Source organism: Calliphora vicina, chromosome 1, assembly GCF_958450345.1.
Source record: "Calliphora vicina chromosome 1, idCalVici1.1, whole genome shotgun sequence".
NCBI lineage: Eukaryota > Metazoa > Arthropoda > Insecta > Diptera > Calliphoridae > Calliphora > Calliphora vicina.
The window spans coordinates 27,193,221-27,215,981 of NC_088780.1; the positions used below are offsets into that span (position 1 = coordinate 27,193,221).

The 22,761-nt window shown below is 28.0% G+C and overlaps 1 protein-coding gene across 1 annotated transcript in view; it reads right to left on the minus strand.

The window, feature by feature from the left end:
• The window catches only part of side-VI (sidestep VI), a 127,430-nt gene that overhangs the window by 101,180 nt on the left and 3,489 nt on the right, over positions 1-22,761 (minus strand). The window contains exon 2 of the mRNA XM_065513607.1: positions 12,117-12,247. Coding sequence (XP_065369679.1) covers positions 12,117-12,247 — 131 coding nt within the window. The remainder of the gene's footprint in view (positions 1-12,116; positions 12,248-22,761) is intronic.

Genomic DNA, 22,761 nt, shown 5'->3' on the forward strand with positions numbered 1-22,761 from the left:
TATAATGGGTTAGGGCTGTTGTTTGCAACATACAAAGATATTGTCCCAACACCCAGCTAAAGTATACCAATCTGCTCAGGATCGCTTTCTGAGTCGACTAAGCGATGTGCGTCCGTCTGTCTGTCCGTCCGTCTGTCCGTCCATACATGTAAACCTTGTAATCAAAGTATAGGTTTAAGATAATTCAACAACATTTGTCACAAACCTATTGCCCCAAGGACAAAGGCTATTGAATTTAGTTAGAATCAGCCCATTATTTATCCCCATACAATTGGCATATTTGAAAATAGTTAAGCTCTCATAAATATCTTAATTATAAACATATTCAAACCAAACTCAGCACAATTAAGTTGTAAGCCGAAGTCTCACTACCAAATTTCGTGACGATCGGTCAACAATATTCCATAGCTCCCATATAAGCAACATTCTCGAAAATGTCATTAATATACATAAATTTCTGAAGTATATCAGTATCCAAACAAAATTCAACACAAATATGTTTCATATATTCGCAATTATCCCACCAAATTTTGTGACGATTGGTCCATAATTAGCTCCCATATAAGGCCCACTACCGAAAATGTATGTATTCAAATAAGATTTAACACAAATAAGTTTCATATCAAGAGAAAACTTTTTATAATCATATACCCGGTGTAGGGTATCATAAGGTCGGGCTTGCCCGACTATACCATTTTACTTGTTTATTAAAAAGTCTTTTTCGTTGCTTTTCACAACGGATTTTGTTATATATTTTTCGAATGAATAAAATATAAAAAATCAAATAATTCAAATTTAAAATATTTTTTAACACTTAAGTAGTTAAGATAGAAGGATGAAATTTTGGCATGTGGTAGTCAATATTTGGGTTTTAACTTATTATTAAAAAAAAAAAAATTATTGGAAATCTAATATCCTTATCTGAATATCCTTATTCAAGGATAAAAATTTAAAAGGTAATTTTTGACATCTTTTGATCCTTACAGGATAAAATAAAAATAATACGAAACATTTTAAAACTCTTCTTAATCATTTGACTTCAAATTTGACATAGTAGGATGATCAGAAGTTTTTTAAAACATTTTTTTAAAAATGTACTTCTTAAATGAAAACAGGATCCCTAAATGAAAAACTGAAAACGCAGTTTTTCTAAATTTAATTTATTGTTTCAGACGTATATCATCCGGTTCGTGTCTAATATTGAGTGTCGTACGGTGTTATCAACCATAACATGTACATGTGCAATTTTTTTCAAAAAAAAGTTTTTTTTTTAAATTATTTTTTAATTTTTCCAAATTATTTTTTAAAAATTTTTTTAATTTATCTTGAAAAACAATTTATGACAAAAGAAATTTTTGATAAAAAAAAATTCGGGTTAAAAAATATTTTTCCCGATTTTGACCCATTGTGGGTCCAACTTACATAGTTGCAATAAAATTTGAAATATCTATTATTAGATATCCAATATTGTCTATATTAATAAGTTAGTAATCCAGATATAGAACAAAAATAGACCAAAAATCGAGGTTGTCCCGGTTTTTTCCATATATATTATCTATTTGTGGCCCGATTTTGTCGATTTTAAATAGCAACTTAGCCGGAAGAATTCCCGATTTATTGATTTATGAATCATGTATGTAAGTTATTTGGAGGCTGCGGAAAGTTGATTTCAACATACAGATGGACATAGCTATATCGACTTCGCTACATATAACGATCCAGAATATATTTACTTTGTGGGGTCGCAAATGCAAAATGTAGAAATTACAAACGGAATGACAAACTTATATATACCCTTTCCACTCATTGTGAAGGGTATAATAAATGGTTAGGAAGTTTTGCCTCACCCGCATTATAGTCCATACATTTCCCGGTCCGACTACAATTTGTTTCAATCGATGGGATATGCTTCATTCAGAGTATTCGGAATTGGTATGACTCGTTCTTGGCCTCAAATGATAAGCAGATCTGTTTGGAATCCATATGTTGCCAGAAAGATGGAAAAAGTTCACAGCTAACAATGGCCAATATTTTGGATAAATTTATATTGTGCAAATGTTTCAAAATAAAGGCTTAAAATTTTGCAAAAATCCCGAATCTTTAATTCATACTCCCAATATTAAGAAATTTATGCAGCTAAAACTATTAATTGTGTTGTAGTATTTATAAATTTTTCCCAGTTTTTCAACACTTATATTTATTTATTTACTTAACACACATTCCTCAATTAAAAATAAAACTCAATTAATATCAACTAATTTATGCAACATTTTATGTTGAAATATCTAATCTAAAACTCTGTTTTCAATTTTCTCCTCAAACATTCCATTTCTTCGCTCCTTTTTCTCCAATGAGCCTTCATTAACACCTTTCACACTAAAACACAAAACAGTTTGTCTACCTTTTTCTCTCAATATCCATTTAACATACATACATTAATATGAAATTGTATTGGCTGTAGAAAACTATTGCATTATTCAGCACAACACTTGTAGAGGGTCCTTCATTTTTCTTCACGTTTGCCATTAATAACTTCTAGAGCACAAACACATATACATACAGTTTTATATATGGAATCAAGTAGAACACACATTTTGCTGAACTCTTTTTCATTTTCAAGTTTTTATCAATTATGTTGTCTAGGTGAACATATACAGCAGGATGCCAAAACGTACAAACATTAAGTCAGCCAATCAGCCAGTCAGGCACCATCTTGCTGATGTTTGTGAAGACAACTTTAATCAAACTAATTATTAATTTAAGTTGCGTGCTCCTTTTGTTAATTGTCAATGTTAATGAATAATTCAATGGAAAACATTGTAACTCAAACAAAAATTGAGGCTTGAATTCATTCATATTCGTACTTACAACCATAGCTGTATATATGTGAGAGTTGGCGTTACGAGGGTTACTATGTGTGTTTTAAGATATGATTGAAATTTGTAAAAAGAGCAAATCGATGTTTGTAGCAAAAAAAAAAAATCGTAAAGTTTGTTGAAATCTTTTAAATAAAATTGTGACATATTTTAAAAATTTTATGAAACGCTGCACAATCAATATTATTATATGAGGAGCCGCAGAACAAAAGGTACTTTTTCGCACATTTAAAATTTTTGGGAAAATGAGTTTTATTTATTTCGCCCCTTAAAAAACAGCATGAACCTGGAAATGGTAACAAGTTTCATACTTATCAATAGAAACAACTAACTGCCATAAGTCACTATATTAAATATTAAGGATGTTTGATATAAAACCATTTTAATTTCGGAAAAAGAACCTTTTGTTAAAAAATAAAGAAAAAAAGTACGTTTTGTTAAAAACAAAATTAAAAAGAATGTTTTTTATGAGTTTTTTTTTAAGATAATATTTTAAATGAATGTTTTTAATCCTGATCTAATATATAAACAAATTACACATGGAAATTAAATAATTTTTTTAGTATTATTAAGTACAAATTTTTTTAGAGCCCCATTTAATTAGTAAAAAAATTTAAAAAATTATGCTGACTTGATTGTTTCTAGAAGATTTCAACCGAAATATTATAAAATATTGTCCATAAACTTTTTAGAAACAGTAAAAAAGGAATATGAAGTGATATTTTTAATTTTAACAAATCTGTATATTAAAATTTATATATTTCCATTGCAACTACGGACGGAAAGCAGTTTTGGTGGCAAAATTTGTCCTTAAATATCAGATCCGTCAAATTAACATTCATTATCAGTGTTTTTGAATATCAATCAAGACGGCTAATGAATGGGATTCAGTTTAAATGAAATTTTTCCAGAAAAAATTGTTAAAAAGCCTTTTTTTTAAATAAAAAATGTTGGAAGAAATCTCTTTCATAAAAAAATACTTTTATTAAATATATTTTACCAAAAGAGCTTAAATTTTTCAAAATAAAGATTTTTAAAAACTTTTTTCTTTCGAAAATATCAAAAATGTAATTCTTATCCTTCCACCATAAAAGATTTTTTTTACAAAAAAATGCTTTTACATTAAAAGCTTTCTTACGAAGGGACTAAAGAAAAACTTCCACCAAGAAAGCTTTTTTTACAAAAAATTTACAAAAGCTAAAGAAAAATTTATAAATTTTTCATTAAATCTTTCTTTCAAAAACTTTGTTTTATAAAAGCTTTCATTCAAAAGACTTTTTGATAAATGCTATTTCTCAAACAAAAAAATTTTTACATAAAAATTTTTTAAATTTTTTTTTTAAAGTATAATTTGGTGAAGAGTATAAAAGATTCGGCACACCCGAATAGAGCTCTTTGACATGTTATCTATATCTGAATTACGAAGTCATTAATATGAATATATAATGACAGATATTTCAAAGACCTTTGCAACTGCGTATATAAGCCAATATTAAGTCGGAGGTACAATGGGTGAAACCTGGAATTTTTTTTTTTATTTCACAATTTTTTTTTCATAAAATTTTTTCACTAATAAATATTTTAAAAATAAAAAAACTAATAAAAAAAATTTCGAATAAATTAAACTAATAAATTCAATTTTTTTAATATTTTGTTTTTAAAATTGAGAATTATATATTTAAAACAAATTTTAAAAAGATTTACTTGATAAAAGCTTTCTTTCGAAAAGATTTATTGATAAAACTCTCTATAAATAAATTTTTTTTTCAGGAAGCTTTATTTCAAAGCTTTTTTTGAAAATAAATCAAAACTATTTTTACATAAAGTATTCCTTTCAAAAAAACATTTTTACACAAAATCTTTCTTTCAAAAATGCTTTCGTTCAAAACTGCTTTTTTAAATGTTGTTACAAAAATATTTTTTCGTTATAAGTTCACATCATATTTTTTCATTATAATTTCATATTTTTTTTATAAAAAGTGTTTTCTTACAAATGAACCATTTCCAAGCTATTTGTCAAATGAATCTGTTCTATATATAAAGCATTTTGAAAAATTATACATCCCAAAAGAAAAGCTTTTGTGAATTATTTTTTGAAAAGCATTTTCAAAAATGAAGCTTTTTTTAAAGGTATTTTCCCCTATAAAGCTTGTTTCTAAAAAAACTTTATTCACAAATAAATAAAATTTATTTATGCAGAAAAACTTTCAATAACAAATATTCATTATTCGTTTCTTTAAACACAAGCAGTGACCCTCGTTATAACTACTACAATACCCCATAAAATTGGAATGAAAAGCAACTCCTTGCTGTTGCTGTTAAGTGTGTGTGTTGGTTAAAGTGTTTCCGTATCATAACGGTTAAATTTTACCACTTTAATTTCGGTTTTGTTTTCAAGTGTAAATTTATTTTATGTTTTTACGGTTATAAAAAGGAAAATATTAATGTCAGTTATTACAACTAAAATAAAAACACAAGGGCTACAACGTAAAAGGGTTCTGGTTTTATAGTAAATATATTCAAATAAAGGAAATAATTAATAAGGCAAATGAATGTTAATAACAGGATGAAAAGGTGAGACAATAAGACAAAACGACAGCTATGACGAGTAAGTAAATCAACGAAATATTTAATTGTTTTGTTTTAGTCACTTGACTTTTGGTAATTGGTAGTATTTATACATGCAGCTATAAGGAAATTTGTATTAAATAATTAAGTAGTTAATGAAATTGATAAATATTAATTAGTTTGGCAGTGTTTAGTTGTTGGCGTGGGCACAATGTTCTTTTGAGTTTTATTTGAAAAGTTTGAAGAGGTTTATAATTCAATGCAAAGGAACACAAACTTTTGTTTAGAAAATTTAAAGCTTAAAAATCCACTAAATTAAATTTATAGGGGGAAAAAATACAAATTTTAAAATTTTTACTACTTGGTTTTCCTCCAAAATAAAATTTGTCTTTATTTTATCTTTTTTTAATACATTATTTAAAAAATAAAACTATATTAAAAACTCTTAAATTAGACAAGATTTTTTGTTTGTTATACACTTTATTTAACTTCATTTAATTTTAATTTTTGTAATGCCACAACATACAAATTTTTGCTAGTGTTTTGTTCTGTGTCTTTTAGTTTCTGTTTTAACCCAATTTCAAAACAAGGTTATTTTAACCTAAATTTATATTCAACATTAACACTATCTCTCCGTATCTAATCCCTTGTCAGTGGTTGGCTAATGTTTTATGATAGTGCTTGTGTTGCTATATTCTCTGTTAACTTTTTTCTGTTATTGCAACAAAAGGAAATGAGATCTACGCTACAAGAAAAATTAAGCCAGCTAGTATTATGAAGAAATAGAGAAAGAAGCCTTGGTTACTAGTAACGCAAATAAAAAAAAAACTTATACATATAAAATTCCCAAATGGACCACAAAAACCAACCTTAAATGTGACCCTTCTGACTAAAACAAACTAACCTTCGCCTGACATTTTTTTTTTTTTTTTTTTTATTTTTTCGTTAGTTTTTATTTTGGCAAATAATGAAATATACACAGAGAGAGAGATAGAAAAAAAAGAAAACTATTTAAACAACGTATTATTACAATTAGCTATACATAGCTATGTATTTACATACTATAGTAGATATATACATTTTAAAAGCTAGGAAGAAAAATAGAGACACACAAAATAGTTGTACTAAATACACATTAAAGTTCAAGGTTGTTATTTATTTTATTTTAAAATTCAAAAAGTTTGCAATGTGTACGTGTTTGGTTTTGCTAAACTAGTAAATGTCCAGATGGTTGACGTTTTTTTTTTTCCTTTTTCCGCTTTAGTTTTTTTTTATATTTTTAAATAAACCCTCAACTGTTGTAGCTATGAGAACAGTGGAAATGTTTAATATTTTTAAAACTACTAATTTAAAATTAAAATCAGCAACATATCCAAATCAGTCCATATTTGCAGACTTATTTATATTTAATTATATCAAAGCAGTATTTCTAGGTGTACACAAAAACAATTTCATTGTTTTTAACTGAAATTATGGGGGGCTATGTAAAACGATATTGCCCATTTTCAATACAGAAACAACAGATAGTATTTGTGAACAATTTCAGCCATCTAGCTCCTTTCGTATGTGACCTATTGTGTTTTCAACAGACAGACAGATGGACAGAGCTAGATCCCCTTAGAATCATATGAGGATCCAAAATATATGTCAGCAAAAAATATTTTGATGTGTTACAGACGAAATGGAAAAAAATCAATATAAACCCCCTTTTTGATGGTGGCTATAATAATATTAATCATACGACCAGTTACTTATACAATTCGCACCCAAAACTATGCTACATATTTCTACGAAAAAAGTCATGTGTATACTCAGGCGTATGTTTAACATTGAAATATAATAATAAACATACGTATATAAATACGTTGATAAATTTTTGAGGATTCTTGAAACTGAATTCAAGGGGCTTGTACTTTTTTGGTATTCGAAACGAAAAAATCAATGACACATATCATTAGACCCAAAAAGTTCGGTATGCGATATGCTATGATCATTTAAATGTTGAAAAATTAAAAATATACGATGAACTTTACAATTTTTCTAGAGTTTTTTTTTTCTCTAATTTCATATCTGTACTCACAGTATTTATTAAGATTCAATTCAACATAAATTAGAGCCTTTAGACTTTGAAAATTTGTATAGGAAGATTATAAATAATTGTGGTATAAATATAAAATCAAGAATATTGTTTTTTCAAATTTTGCATTTTTTTTAACAGTTCGTTCAAATTAAATTTTAATAACAGCATTTAAAAGACGTATTAATTTGCTGAAATCTTAGGTATATGTCTTTAATGTCAAAGCACCTTTTTGTGAATACAAATATCCTAAAGCCTTGCGAACATTTTTGGGAAAAATTTTTTTCTGATAAGCTTTCTCAAGGATAATATGGACACAGCTGTAGAGAGGATTGCAAAAACTTTATGTGGGGGATAAAAATCTTCCTAACAATAGACAGGAGGAAAATCAAAAGTAAACCGAAGTTCAGATATTGGTTTATCAGAACATATCAAGATATAAAAAATATATGGATTATCTCAAGAAGAAATATCTCGACATAGAGCAGCACCATATACAGACAAGAATTAATTATGTTAGAGTACTTGATGGCGAGAGGCTTAGGTATGAGCATAGCGTAAAAGTGGTGTTCAGACGTGTGAAAAAGATAGTGGAAAAAGTTGTTCCACAAAAATTCAAAAAAAACTAATCACGCAAGAATTTTTTTATAAAAATTTAATTTTACTAAAAATTTCAGATAAGAAAATGAAATAATGATTGCAAAACTTAAAAAAAAAATTATTTTATGTGAGGAATTTCATGAACACAATGTTGCTTATAGGCAACATTTGTCCATAGTAGAAATTATATTTTTTTGAAATGCGCCCAAAAGGTCTCACAGAATCAGTAATAAAACAAATAATCGATTTCGACTGGAATATTCTGATGATGCAGAATATGAAGAAGAGTTATATGATTCCAATTTGGAGAGAGTAATTCAATCAACAATTGATCACTTAGATGAAAATCCAATTTCAGAATGCATTCGCTGGTATCGTAAATAAAAGGAGTATATGAACATACCTCGATCAAGACATAAAAAAGAAACATATGTCATTGTTGAATTTTCAACTGACGATAGCAACCGAGATTCTACATGCATCTGATATTACGCCAAGAAACCATTGCAAAAGTGATCGCCCATCGGCAATCCTTTCAAGCGTGCAATCAGATTTACCATCACCATCATCTCCAGCACCATCAAACATATCAAACGTTTCATCACAAAGTTCATCGTTGTCAACAAAACGATCATACATATCAGAACCTACAAAATCCATTCGTCTTGATCAAGCTGGTCATTGGGTTGAATGGCATAAGGAAGGTGTAGATTATCCGGTATTCCAAAATCAAAATTTTCAAAATGTAAGGCACACTTATGTTGTAACCCACAAAAAATGGTTTTGTTTCATATAACAAATGAAATGTATTAAAAATTAATAAAAATAACATGACATATCAATATTTGTTTGTGTTTTAAAATTTACCAAAATGGCGCAAAGTTGCTTATAAGCAATATCTCATAACGATAAAACCATAAGTGATAAAGTCTTGAAATTGATATCAGTTTATATTGAAGGCTCAACCAATGATCTAATGTATTCAAAATATTTTCAAGCACGACAACTTTAATTCTGACATCAAAGGGTTAATTTGCCACCGCTTGTTCAGTAAAGTGTTGCCAACAAATAGCAAGAGTTTTCTGAAAAACATTTGATGGCAACAGTTCGAAAACTTCGTGCAAAAATGTGTTCGGGATATTGATTTAACTTCGACAACTGCAAATAGTGCAATTGAAACTTTAATTAAATTGTTGTTGATAAACACACTGGTCGTTCAAAACTAAACTATTCATATGTCAAGATGTAAGCAGCGCTTAATAATAAAAATTCTGTATTGTGTACAAGAATTCTGTATCCATGCTTCTATGGTTCAATTGACATAAGAACTGGAGAACATACACAAGAAAGAAAGTTCATTACATGATTTCATGAGCATCAACTAGAGGATGCTGCTTTGGTTTTCGTAAAAATTTTCACTTTTTGGATTTTAGAGTAACCAAACTACGCACTGTTTAGTGCGTATTTAATATCACACACACTTTATATTGACACACGGTGAATGGTGAACAAGCTAAATATGAAATTTCTCAATTTAAAATTAAAAGAAATTAATGAGGAGGACTCACATAATCCTGACCTCATAAAAATGTCCAGATGGACTAAATTGAACCGGGTTAATTCTAACGCACTTGCGAATCAGTGTTACTTATTGTCACACAAACTATCCCGGAGTTCACAACTGGTATGTCTTTGCATGGAAAATTTTCGGAGTTGCAGATGCAGATGCTCTGTTGATTCGAGGTAGAAGAATACTGCTAAATAATTGTCGAAATGCTTGGACTTTTTGAAACGTTGACAGACATACTACGTCTCTTTCAATCTTTTTCGTATATGAATTACCAATATTCGAATAGAAAAACAATACAATTCCTTTAAATAGACCGAAGCTGCAAGCTCTAGTCTGTAGCAGCTGCCGGTGAAAATTATAAGTGATGAAGCTGCAACACGTTCTACTTTCGGGCTTGGTCTGCTTTGGCCTTATTTTACAGATTTTATTAAGGGGTTGTTAGAAATTGAAAACTAACCTTTATATGTTGTAAATTAACGCTTTTATTTATATTGTTACGAAATTGTACTTGAATTCAAATATAACGATTTTAACGGCTGATTTAAAAGTAGCATAATGTTTTCAAATAGCAGTGCTGTAATAGCAAACTGTAATATATCTATGGGCATTATTAACATTGAATAAAAGCTGTCAGTTGACCATTGATCGTAAGTATGGCAACGCTGTTTGCTGCGACCGTATATTCGAATTCGAATATTCAGTTAAAGAACATTGTAGAAAGTCCACCACAGATGGCGTATGTATTAGAAAGCTCTAGACAGTTAAAGAGCAATCTAGAGTGCAGATGGCAGTGTTATAAATAGTGGCAGAGGTTGCAGTCGTTAGTTAGTTTATCAGAGACGCTATTCGAAACATCAACTGAGTGCCTTAAAGTTTGCTGTATTTTTCAAGTGAATTCGTTTACATTATAAAGGGTGTCTGTTGTTCTGCGAATTTATAAACGTGTATAAAAAAAACATTGAGTGACTATTTAATTCTGTTGTTGTTGTTCATTTTAAATAAATAAAGAGTTGTTACAATTTTTAAACTACTAAACAGCTTTTATTTGCAATCAAAAGTATCCGGTTTATTTAAAGGAAATAAACTAACGTTTTGAAAAGGTTAAAACGTAACAATACGGAACAAAATGGACCAATTAAAATATTAGACATTACAGTTTAGAATTGTTTGCCATCCATTGCATCTATATTAAATATTTTAGAAAATATTGATATTGCATAAACTTCTTTTGGAATATATATCGAAATACTCCATAAAAACTTTTCCATTCCAATATAAAGTGTAAACAAAATTTATAGTCTACTTTAAGGCTTCATTTTTATTACTTTCCATAATAATTTAATTTCAATTACTATTCCTTTTTTATTGATTTATTTTTATTTTCAATAATTGTTCTGGATAAATTGTATGTTGTTGATGCATTTAAATAGTTTTCTTTGGTATGCTATTAAATTTTAATTTTTATTGCAATTGTATAGAAATTTAAATTCAAAATTGCATAGGTAAATTTTATTATCTCTAAAGGAAAAATATAAAGAAATTTTATATCACTAACAATTGATACTATTTTAATTCATACATATATTTTATAAATTTTTAAAGATAGATATCACAAAAGGAAGTTTTATAGTATTGAGGTAAAAGAAAATACAACATTTAATATAATTAAAAGTGTGTCAATTTATATATGGCTGTAATTTTTTGCAGTTTTCTTATAAACATTATTGTTAAATAGATTTTTTAGGTCAACAAATAAATAAACAAATGTTGGTATGGAGATATAGTCAGTAGTTTTATATTAGATCGGATCTATGTACCTTGATTTTTCAATGTTGGCTCTCATAAGTAAATTAGTGTATCCGTTTCGTAATCTTAAAGTTTAGAAAACCTATGACAGACTTAGTGAGGAACACGAATTTTGATTAAGATGGCGATCAAGGCCCTGGGTTCCAAACATTGTACGTAAAGTGTGTAGTGAACATTCAGGACAGTGGGAAAGCTATAAACGTAGTCAGAACTGAAAAACCATTTAACACTTTCGTAAGTTCGGTAGAGACTATAATATTCATTACTACAGATTTTTCCTATCATTTCTCATTAACCTAGAAAAGCACATTTTACAACTGTCGTGTATCAAGAATTTTTAATTAACTTATTTACAAAATCTACCATTTGTTGTTACATACATTGAACTTTAAACTTGCTTTTACGGTAAACCAAAAATTAATTTGTTAACAAATTTTCTTTAGCAAGTAAATTGAAAATTTCGACAACAAAAAAAAGTACATCAATAATAGTTTTTGTGAAAACTTAATTTAAAATACATATTATTACACACTCACATGTAAGTTATATATTTAAAATATATATTATGTATAACAAAAAAACAAAATAAAAAATTTTAAAGTAAAAGGCATCTACTTACGTTATGTTTCCAAATAACTTTATAAGCTGCTGGATTTGCATGAACTTTACACTCGAAATACACATCATCACCTTCTTCGATATCTTCAGGATTAAGATTTGAACCCAAATCTAATTGTAAGGTGGGTATAACTATAATAAAAGACAAGAGCATATAGACATGTGTGTTATATTTGGTTTTTGCTTAAAGAAGTTATTAATATAAACAAGAAAATTAATTAAAACAAAATACACTTGTATCTTAAGGACTAAAAATCACACACATCCATACTTACTTACACATACACTCTCTAACTTAAATCTAAGCATTCAAAATTCATACATGTGTATTTTTGTTTAGTAACGTATCTTGGTTACATACATATGTTTGTAAAATGGTTTTGTTTGCTTAAAATTAAAATTTAAAGATTTTATGCTCAAAATACATTATGGATTTTATTTTTATTTTTCTTTATATTAACATTTCTATTCTTTAGAGATTTTATTTTTATTTAATTAAGGATTTTGCTTTCTTTTAAAATATAAAATCCTTAAAGAACGCGATTTTTTCAATTAAATATTATTTGTTAAAAATAATGTGATTCCCTTGACGAAAATTGGGGGAAAGTATAAAGTATATTTTTGTTTAAGATTTTATTTTAATTTTTTTAAAACATATATTTTTGTAACAGCATTCATTAGAAAAATTAACCTTGATTTGGCAAATCCTGCATAATCTAAAGGAGTTGGAGGGAGTGGCTCCATTTAAAACAGTTAATATAAAATAACTCTTTGTAATACATGAAATGAAAATCTTTCGCAGTAGGAATAAAGAAACTAAAAGGAAAATAAAAGACCGTGGAAAACCAGAGAAAGTGGTCAATAAACTGATCGGTAGCTTTGGAAGACGTCACTGCAAGGAGACGTCTGATAAGTAGCCCAGATCTACAATGCCGCAAATTTTTATAGCTTTACTATGTTGGCCTTTTTTGTTTACACATTCTGTAAAATCCGATACCCATTCCACCCTGTTTACTCCTGGAAGTCATTCTAGATGGGCTTTGCTTCTCCTTCTAAAAACCTTCATACACATTCTAAATTGCATTGTAAAATCTAGTCTAGCAAACGTTTATTTAAAATTATTCCTACATATTGTTTCTCTATAATAAAATTTATGTTGCTCTCTTTATTATAAACCATTACATTAAACCAGAATAAGGAATAAAATCTATAAAAAAAATCTACTTAAACTCGAATCGTCCTTGGCTAAACTTAGATTTATTTGCAAATTTTAATTCTGTCCCACTGTGTATTCTTGTGTATATGTTTATAAGCGTTGAGCTGCGTATAATATCCGTGGTAGGTAAAAGATATTTATGATTCTTTAAAGTTGAATATAGAATGCGAAATTGATTTTACATAATTTTATTTTGTTATTAAAATTATTCATGAAATAAGGCATCAGAATTTATTTGTATTATTGTTATCAAATTCTTTACTACAAAAACATGAAATTTTCTTTTGTCCTTATGTTTCATAATAATTTCTTAAGAAACATTTGAAAGAGAATATTGTTTTCTTTTAACTCTATTATTATGAAAATAAAAGTATATATTTAATAAATTTCCTGTATACAATTTGTATTTTATCACTTATTTAAATCCACTTATATTATTTATTTCATTTGTCTCCCTGTATTTTTAAATAATTCCTTATGACGCAAAAACACTTTCAATATTTATTTGACACATGAATATATACATATTTATACATAAGTATGTATAATAGCTATGCTTATGTACACGTGCCGTATACTCAAACACAAAATATACAATGTAATGTTCATTATACACAAAAGGGTTAATCTGTGATTATCTGAGTATTAGTGTCACTTTCCTCTATTCACACACATTCTTTACTTCCTTTTACCTAGTGTTTTTTTTTCTATTTGTTGGTAAATTTGTTTTATTTTTAACTCATGCCATCCATTCCATTGTATTTATTCATTTGTTAATTCTTTAAGGATCTTTAATTATTTTTGGTTTCTATTCAGCTCCTCTTTCCCCTCTATTTCGTGTTGTGTAATGCTTAATATTCAATGCTTTTGAGTATTTTCAATAGCTATAAGGAAATATTTTTGTTTCTTTTAATATTCCCTAAGCTGATTTAGTATTTTGTTTTATCTTTTTTCCCCTCCGCTTCAATAAACAAACAAAAAAAACAATATCTAAGTATTCGAGGGTATATGGTGAAGGTACTAAGTATTGTAATAATGAGTAAGAGAATAAAATAAAAGAAATAATTGTGGCGATTATGGTCGTAAAGATTAGTATTATTATAATAATAACAACAGCAACAATTATAATTATTATTGTTATTAAATGTATGGAAAAATTAAAGAAAATTATATAAATATCATAAACAAATTTAATGCACCATTTGCTTTTAACAGATAGTAGTAATGGTGGTAATATAGAGAGAAAAATCAATATTAGATTATTGTATAATTCATTTAACTTTGAAGTATTTTTTGATACTTGTTTTGTTTGTTTACTATTAAAGACATTTGTTCTGCTTTGTTAAGCATTTAATTGCGTTATTTTGTTTATTTAATCACATACTTTTAGGCTGAAAATCAATACATATAAAATTGTTTCATATTCACTAATTAATTGAGACTTTCTTTGGTTTTCTGTTAATTATGAAATTAAAAACTACAGATCGTGAAACAAAATAATTAATATAACAAGGAATTGAACCTTACCCGCTTCAAATTTGTTAAAAATTGGTACACAGGTTCTCTATGATCATATAAAATTTAAAGCTGTAAAAAAAATTTAAGTCCCTTTTTTTGTTTTTTATCGAAATTTTAAGTTCAAATTTAAGTAAGAATGGTGTAAGATCGCTCAATTTCAATTGCGTATAACTTTTTAACTTTGGAATTTAACAAAATTGGATATTGAGGTTCAATATTCTGTATTCAAAGGAGACGAATTTTTATGCCATATTCTGTTTTGATGAGAAACGGATTTCTAGTAAAAAACCCCAAAGAAAAAATTATGACAGGGACAAATCGCACGACCTCGGTTGAAAGTTCATATCACCTCTACTTGAGATGATCGTACCCTCAAATTGCTTGTGCAGAATTTTCAGTGGCATGAGACGAGTGGCATGTAGCGCCAATCTGTTGAAACCACATGGATTGGATGGTCTGGGATCTCATGTAGATTGGTATTGACCCAAATTCGACAATTTTGTTTGTTGACGTAATGTTTTCTTGACAAAAATTAGGGTCGGAAGAGAACACCACTTTTGGTAAAATAATGTTATCATTTACACGTGTTGTTGAACACTATATCTGTTTATGTGATCTAGCAAAACTGAATAAACGACAGCCAATTCGACAGATGTTGCTTCACCAATATGGCTGCTATCAACTGTAAAAGATCGGAAGTACCTATTGGAAGATCTTGTACATACTGAACATTTACCTATAGCAATATAAACGAATACTTAAATACAGTTTTTCAAACATAGAAATTTAAATTTTAATGCTTCGAAAATATCGAATTTAGTACCAACGAATCGTCATATGCCGAAAGTTTTGATTTAAATTAAATCAATCAATTTAAATAGATTGCTCAACAAAGCTTATAGTGAATTGATTCCATCGATTTCAACATGCGATAGAGTTTGAGGGATTCAGAAGTGGTGATTTTGACATTGAAGACTAAGAAGAATTGGAGGCATTACTCCATGAAGATTGTTGTAAATCTCAACAAGAGCTAGCAAAATCATTTGGAGCTACTCAGGCAGCAATTTAAAAATGGTTGAGAGCAGCAGGATTCATTCAAAAGCAGGGAAAATGGATAACATACGAATTGAAGCCGAGATATCTTGAAAGCCTATTTTAAATATCCGAAAATATGCTTGAACTTTTTGTTATGTTTATTTTTTATAATGGACACTTTTGTGTCTCGACTTCGGAGGGAGTGGTAAATCATTTTACACCCTTAACAGGGTAACAGGGCACCCGGGTACCACATACAAATTATATGGAAAATATTACTCATACTCTCACAACACAATACTGAGTAGTCTGTCTTTCTACTTGCTGAGTTTATTTATTTTAGTACTGTGTATATATTTGGGAATCCCCATTTATTGAATTGACGTTAGGCTATACTTAAATTTCTTTTTTTGCATTTCATAATATGGAGCATTTGTATATATTGTGCAATTATATGTAACTTCAACATACAGGTACCTGCGTACCCTGTCACCCTGTTAAATGTGTTTTTTTTTTTTGTCACACACATAAGAGTTATGAGCGTAAGAGATCATATGTGAAGCCCGGTCAACAATCCTAATGGACACCCATGCTAAATATCCATGGTAATTCTCTGTATTTGTTGGAAGTAAAGGGGTCTTATTTTTATGAGCTGCTCAATCTGCAGTTGATTCGTTTGGAGGGAGAATTGGTCGAAAAACGCCCAAAAAATATACCTGCAGCATAATGAATAAAGAAAAAATTTACGCAGCTTCTGGGTCAAAATTTTTATGTTGTTGATGCTCAAGGGAATGTTGTTGAAAGTTTTAGGGCCCAAAAGCAGACAATTTTCCCAAGCAATATGAAGAAGCCAAACATTTGTTATAAAGGGCTCTATAAATACTGAAATTTATATTCCTTGATATACAAAAGAAGACTTCTTAATGTGTCCACTTATTTTTGGCCTGATTTGACATTATGTCACTGTGGTAAGCAAGATCTTGAGTAGGGTATTCAATTAATCGGGTTTCTGGTTTAATCAGTTAATCGAGCAAATAATTAATCGAGGTTTAGATTTATTCGGTTAATAATCGGTTTATTTAAAATTATTCGATTAACCGAATAATTTATATTTTCATTTTAAATTGAAAATACAACAACGAATTTTGTGTACAAAATCATCAAATAAGGTGTTTGAGATCATTTTTGTAAACATATCGCCTATTTACTGCAACAACGTCATAACTCAAAATCCGCGTTTTATGAACTGAGTAATACAAAATATGCGATGTTCTATAATTTTTCATATAGTTTCATCAGTTTTCAAAAAAAGTCAATTTTTTTTTGTATGAGAGTGTTTTTTTGTTGTAAACATCAAAATTAAAATTCATGTTTTAAAAATTTGGGTTAAATACAGATTAGAAAGATATTAGCATCAACTACATATTTATATTTCTGAAATCGCATGATTTGTTGAAAATTTATGTATTTAAGAAATAGTAAAATGTCATAAAATATTCAAAGACGTTTTTTGTGTGAGTTTTTTAAGATTTTAGTGAGATCTTCTGAAATAATCTTTAATAAAACGAATATAATTTAAACTATTTTTTTCTTTAGATTTAATAAAACTTTTCTGGGAAAAAACTCTCTCGCTGATTGCATATGTTGGAGAAATCAAAAGCATGATAAAGAATATTCCTTTTTGGATTGTTTTAGATTTTGATTAATTTAATAGTTTTGTTTAGTTATGATAAACGACTCATTTCCAAAACAAATTTTCTTTACATATAAAAACAAAGTTTCAAATACATGTAAATTAAATATGTCAGTTGTTGTACATACTCACTAATCATGTTTATTGGATGTTCAAAAAATCTAATTTTAATTTCAAATTTCTGTTTGAATTTAAACGGAAAAATAAATACAAACAAATTTTTTAAAGTGCAAAAAAAGGGATTTCGGTTAATCGGTTAATCGATACAAAGTAATCGGTTTATTTGTTATTTCAAAATCGGCAATTTTAAATTATTCGAACAGTTAACCATCCAAAATTAATCGGTTAACCGTCCAAAATTAATCGCTTATCCGATTAACGGTTAATCGATTGAATACCCTAGTTTTTAGTGATACAAGAACAATAATGAGATATTTGTACCAAGAGAGGCAAATCCTCCAAAATGCCTGAGGCTAAGGCCTGAGGAGAGATATTGGGCTCTTAATAAAAGAGACTTGAAGAGCAAAAAAAGTGACTCCAAAAGCGTGATCGATTTCAAACGGAGATGGGCTACTTGTTCGAGCAAAATGACAGAAAGCTCAATAAAAACCATAATGGAAGGGTTTCCGGAAAAGGTTCATAAATTTATCACTATAGATTAGAACTATAAAAATAATATTTATAGTAAATTGTAATAATAATTTCAATCAAATAAAAAAAACAAAACAGTAAGTTTAGTGGTTTGATTTTTATTAACGTATGTATATGTAAATTAAAATTTTTACAATCTCAGTCCTTAGCATAAAATTTAAAACTAACACGAATTTCGAAATTCTCTATATTAAATATGATCAATATCAGAAGATTAAAGGTTCAAAATTTATTTTATTTTTGTTCCAGCTTTAACAATTTCTTACTATATCTTAAAGATTCCAATAAAATTATTTAAACATATATTTTCATTAAAGCTTTTTCCTTTAAATATTCAATTTTAAAATATTATTTAATATGTATTTATAAGCATGAGTGTCAATCCTTTCTCCAAAACAATGGCGATAATATAAAAATTGAAAGACGTTTTCTTATTTTTGCAAAAAAAAAAAAGAAAAAACTTCTACTGTTGCTGGTGGTATTATGTCTGCATCTATATACATTACATAAACACACATACTACGAATATGTAATACATAGATATGTTGACACATACAAAAAAACTTTTAAATTGTTATAACTTTATGCCAAAATGCATATGTTTAGGTATGTGTACGATTTTCTAAGCATGTATTTACAGCCCTTTTTTTATCAATATGTCTACATTTTCTTAAGTGCGTCGTTGTTGTCCTCCAAAACTTTCTACTTTTCCAACAGACATACACACAGTTTTTTACACACAAGTATTAGAGAAAAGATAACATTTTCAATTTCCACGCTTATTTACATAAAAATGGCGTGTTTGTAAAAGACAGTTTCGCAAGCAGAAAAAAAAAAACGAAAAAGGAAAGAATATTTACAATAAGTTTATGTTATTACCCCCCTACAAAATAACATACAAAGAAACAAACAAAAAAAGACGAAAGAAATTGTTATCATAACCAAATTGAAAATATACATTTTTTTACTTGCTTTCCAAAAAAAAAAAAGATTCCAAAGGCGTGTTATAAGAGTAATAAACCCCACAGCTCTCTCCTTAACTCAACTATATTTTACAAGTAAATATATAGAAGAATACATTGTTAAATATAGAAATTTATCTGTACATACAATATTCAATAAAGACATTGTTATTTTTTACACAAACATTTACACAGCTTCAGAAATAACTGTATCTTTATGTATCTGTTGGTTTGTTTTTTAGGGAAACTAGTAGGAATATCTATAAAATTTTATTCTTTTGCTTGATTATTTTTTTAAGCTTAAAGCAAGAATTTTCAAAACAATTTTAAGAATGCTACAAATATTGTGGTTTATACATTATTTAGTTATTTTTATTTAGTTTAATAGGTTTTTTGGAAAAAAGATAAAAAATATGAAAATATTTGTCTAAATAAACAAAGTTTATAAAATTTTAATTAGTTCGATTCGTTTAAGTAAGTAGTTTTACTTTTATGTTGTTTGCATAACAGGCTATATATATTTTGGGCGATAAATTCCATTTCAATAAAGTAAAATGTTTATTAAGGAAATTTGTTTAAGAGTTAGTTATTTCCAGTTGAGTGCATTCTAAGATGAAGTCTGTTATTTTTTATGTAGAAAAAACAATAAATGAACTTAATTGAATGAATAAACTAAATTGGGTTAGTTTTTAAGTAACACGATGTGGAGGTTTTAAACTATATATAAAATTTTATATTTTTCAAATTATAAACTGGAGTGTAAGGAAAATCTGTATAACATTCGTATTTTGTATAAAATAAATAGTTTTACCCCCGTTAACATGTAAACTTTGTGCGCAGAGTACAGGTCGCAATTTTGAAGATATTTCGATAAAATTTGGTACATGTTACTTTTTCGGCCCAAAGACCAAGCCTATTGAAACTGGCTGAAATCGGTCCATTATTTCACCTAGCCCCCATACAAATGTCCCCTCGAAATTGGACTTTATCGGTCATAAATGTTTAATTTATCTATGTATCTACACAAATTTCGCTCCAAATAAGTTTTATATATACAAAATTCATGTCACCAAATTTTGTTACGATCGGTCCATAATTAGTCATAGCTCCCATATAGACCCGCTTCCGAAAATCGCTTTAACGTGCATAAATCGCTTAAAAATGTTGGTATACACACAAAATTCAACATAGTTAACTTTAATATAGACATAAACCACACGACCTAATTTCATGGTGATCGGTCCATAATTGGTCATAGCCCCCATATAAGGCCCACTTCCGAAAATCACTCAAAAATATAAATTATTGAAATTTTAAAAGAAAAAGGTTTTTGCTCTTTTACTTAGTTAGGGTATTATATGGTCGGGCTTGACCGACCATACTTTCTTACTTGTTTTTAGTTATTATTGAATGAAAATTTAAAACAAAAAAAAATTTGGTGAAAAAAATTTCGGTTTAAAAACTATATTTTTTCCGATTTTGATCCATTGTAGGTTCATCTTACTAAGGCTTTATATACAACGTTGCAAAGGACTTTGAAATATCTATCATTATATATCCATATTTTCTATATTAATATGTAGATCAAAAATAGGCCAATAGACCTACAATGGTTCAAAATCGAGAAAAAAAATTTTTAACCCGAATTTTTTTTTCTTCAAAAAAATTTGGAAAAATTTAAAAAAATGGAAAAAAAAACTTATTAAAATAAAATTCAAAAACAATTTTGAAAAACAATAAAAAAAATTTAAATTTTGTTTATCTAAAAATATGAAAGTATAATTTGGTTAAGGGTATATAAGATTCGGCATATATAGCTCTCTTACTGGTTAATTTATTTAAACAAAATCATCCGCAACTAATAAATATAACACCAAAAATCCAATATAATCTGAATTTATTCAAAAAAAAAAATGGACATGTGAAAGGTACTTTTTGATGGTTGTAATTTTAAGGGCACAAAATGAGCGAAAACCCAGTTTTGGTACTTTTTTGTATCCCATATTTCAGAAATTAAATTAAAACAAAATGGTAAATGGATTTTTACACTTTTTTGTAATTTTGATACTTTTTTTAACAAAGATACTTTTAACGAAAAATAGAAGTTTTTTATAAAAATAAAGAATAAATAATATACAAATGTGTTTTTTTTTACAGAGCTCTATAGTTCAAAGTATCACTTTTTCCGTGCGAAATTCAAATTTCGAAGTTGTTATTACTCATTATTTTTTGTTGTCAACCTGTTACTAAAACTCCAATGCAATAAAATTCGCAATTGGTTTTTGTAAAATACAAAATACTGCTTGACAGCACGCATTCAAGTTCAAAGTTTCGAAACATTTTTAAAAATTTGTGAATAGTATCAATATAAGTAATATTGTAACTTTTAACCGTTAATTGTGGAAAGTGTGTGAAAAATTTAAATAAAGTTTAAAATGGAAAACAATGAGACGTCTAAGTACTTCACTTTTCTTTCCTAAATGTTTGGAAACTATTTCCCTTTATATTAAAAATTAAAATTTTTAAACATAACCTTAAAGTAATTTATTTTGATTACAAAACTTTAAATTTATAGAAGCTTTTAAAAATATTTTAACGTTTGTTAAACTTGAAATAAAAATAAATAAATATATTGAAATGTTGTGAATTCATTTCACTTTATATCATACTGCGCATTCTTAAGCTTTCGGAGTAATTTAATTTTTTCTAGGTAGACCCCTTTCACACTAGGCAATTTAGTTGCGCAAGTCTCTTGCCCAACAACAAAACAGCATGCAAAATTTTCTTCTCCTTAACCCGACATTTCCTCTACCATCTACAAACACAAGAGACTTGCGCAACTAAATTGCCTAGTGTGAAAGGGGTCTTACTGTGCTATAAAAAATTAACTTTTTGAAATTTGGATAAAAGAACACCCAAAAGACACAAAGTATGATGCTATTATTAAATATATTGTGAAGAAAATTAGTTCTCCTTTTATTCCCAAGGGTTGTAAGAAATTATTGGATAAAAAAGACCGCCTTTTTGTTGACAATTACTTAAAAGAAAAATGTCAAAAATGCAGATAATTTTCGAAATGAAAACACTATATGGCTTAATGGTGATATACATACACAGAGAAAACAGATTCGTGATAGCAACCGAATTTGTTGCTAATCGAATGATTCTATCTTAGTGACCGAATTTTACAGTTGTGGCTACAATATTTTGGAATGTGTAACTAAAATTTGGTTGCCTCAACTGAAATTCTTCTTTATCAACTGAATTGTTAGAACTGAAAAATGCTATGTGTGCAACCGAATCATTCGATTGGCAACAAATTCGGTTGCTATCACGAATCTGTTTTCTCTGTGTATGCTTTCATATTTGTATCTTTACCCGGGGTGCCCTGCTATGGGACCCCTGGCCGCACTCCTGGTGGGCGCATGCGGTCAAAATTGAAAATTTAAACTCGTCAACACTTCTTTGCGCATGTCAAATTTTATTCAAATCTAATTAAGGATTTAGAAATTACAGACTTATTTCCCTTTTTTTCCACTGTGCGAAGTTTTATCTTCAGTTAATATTTTGA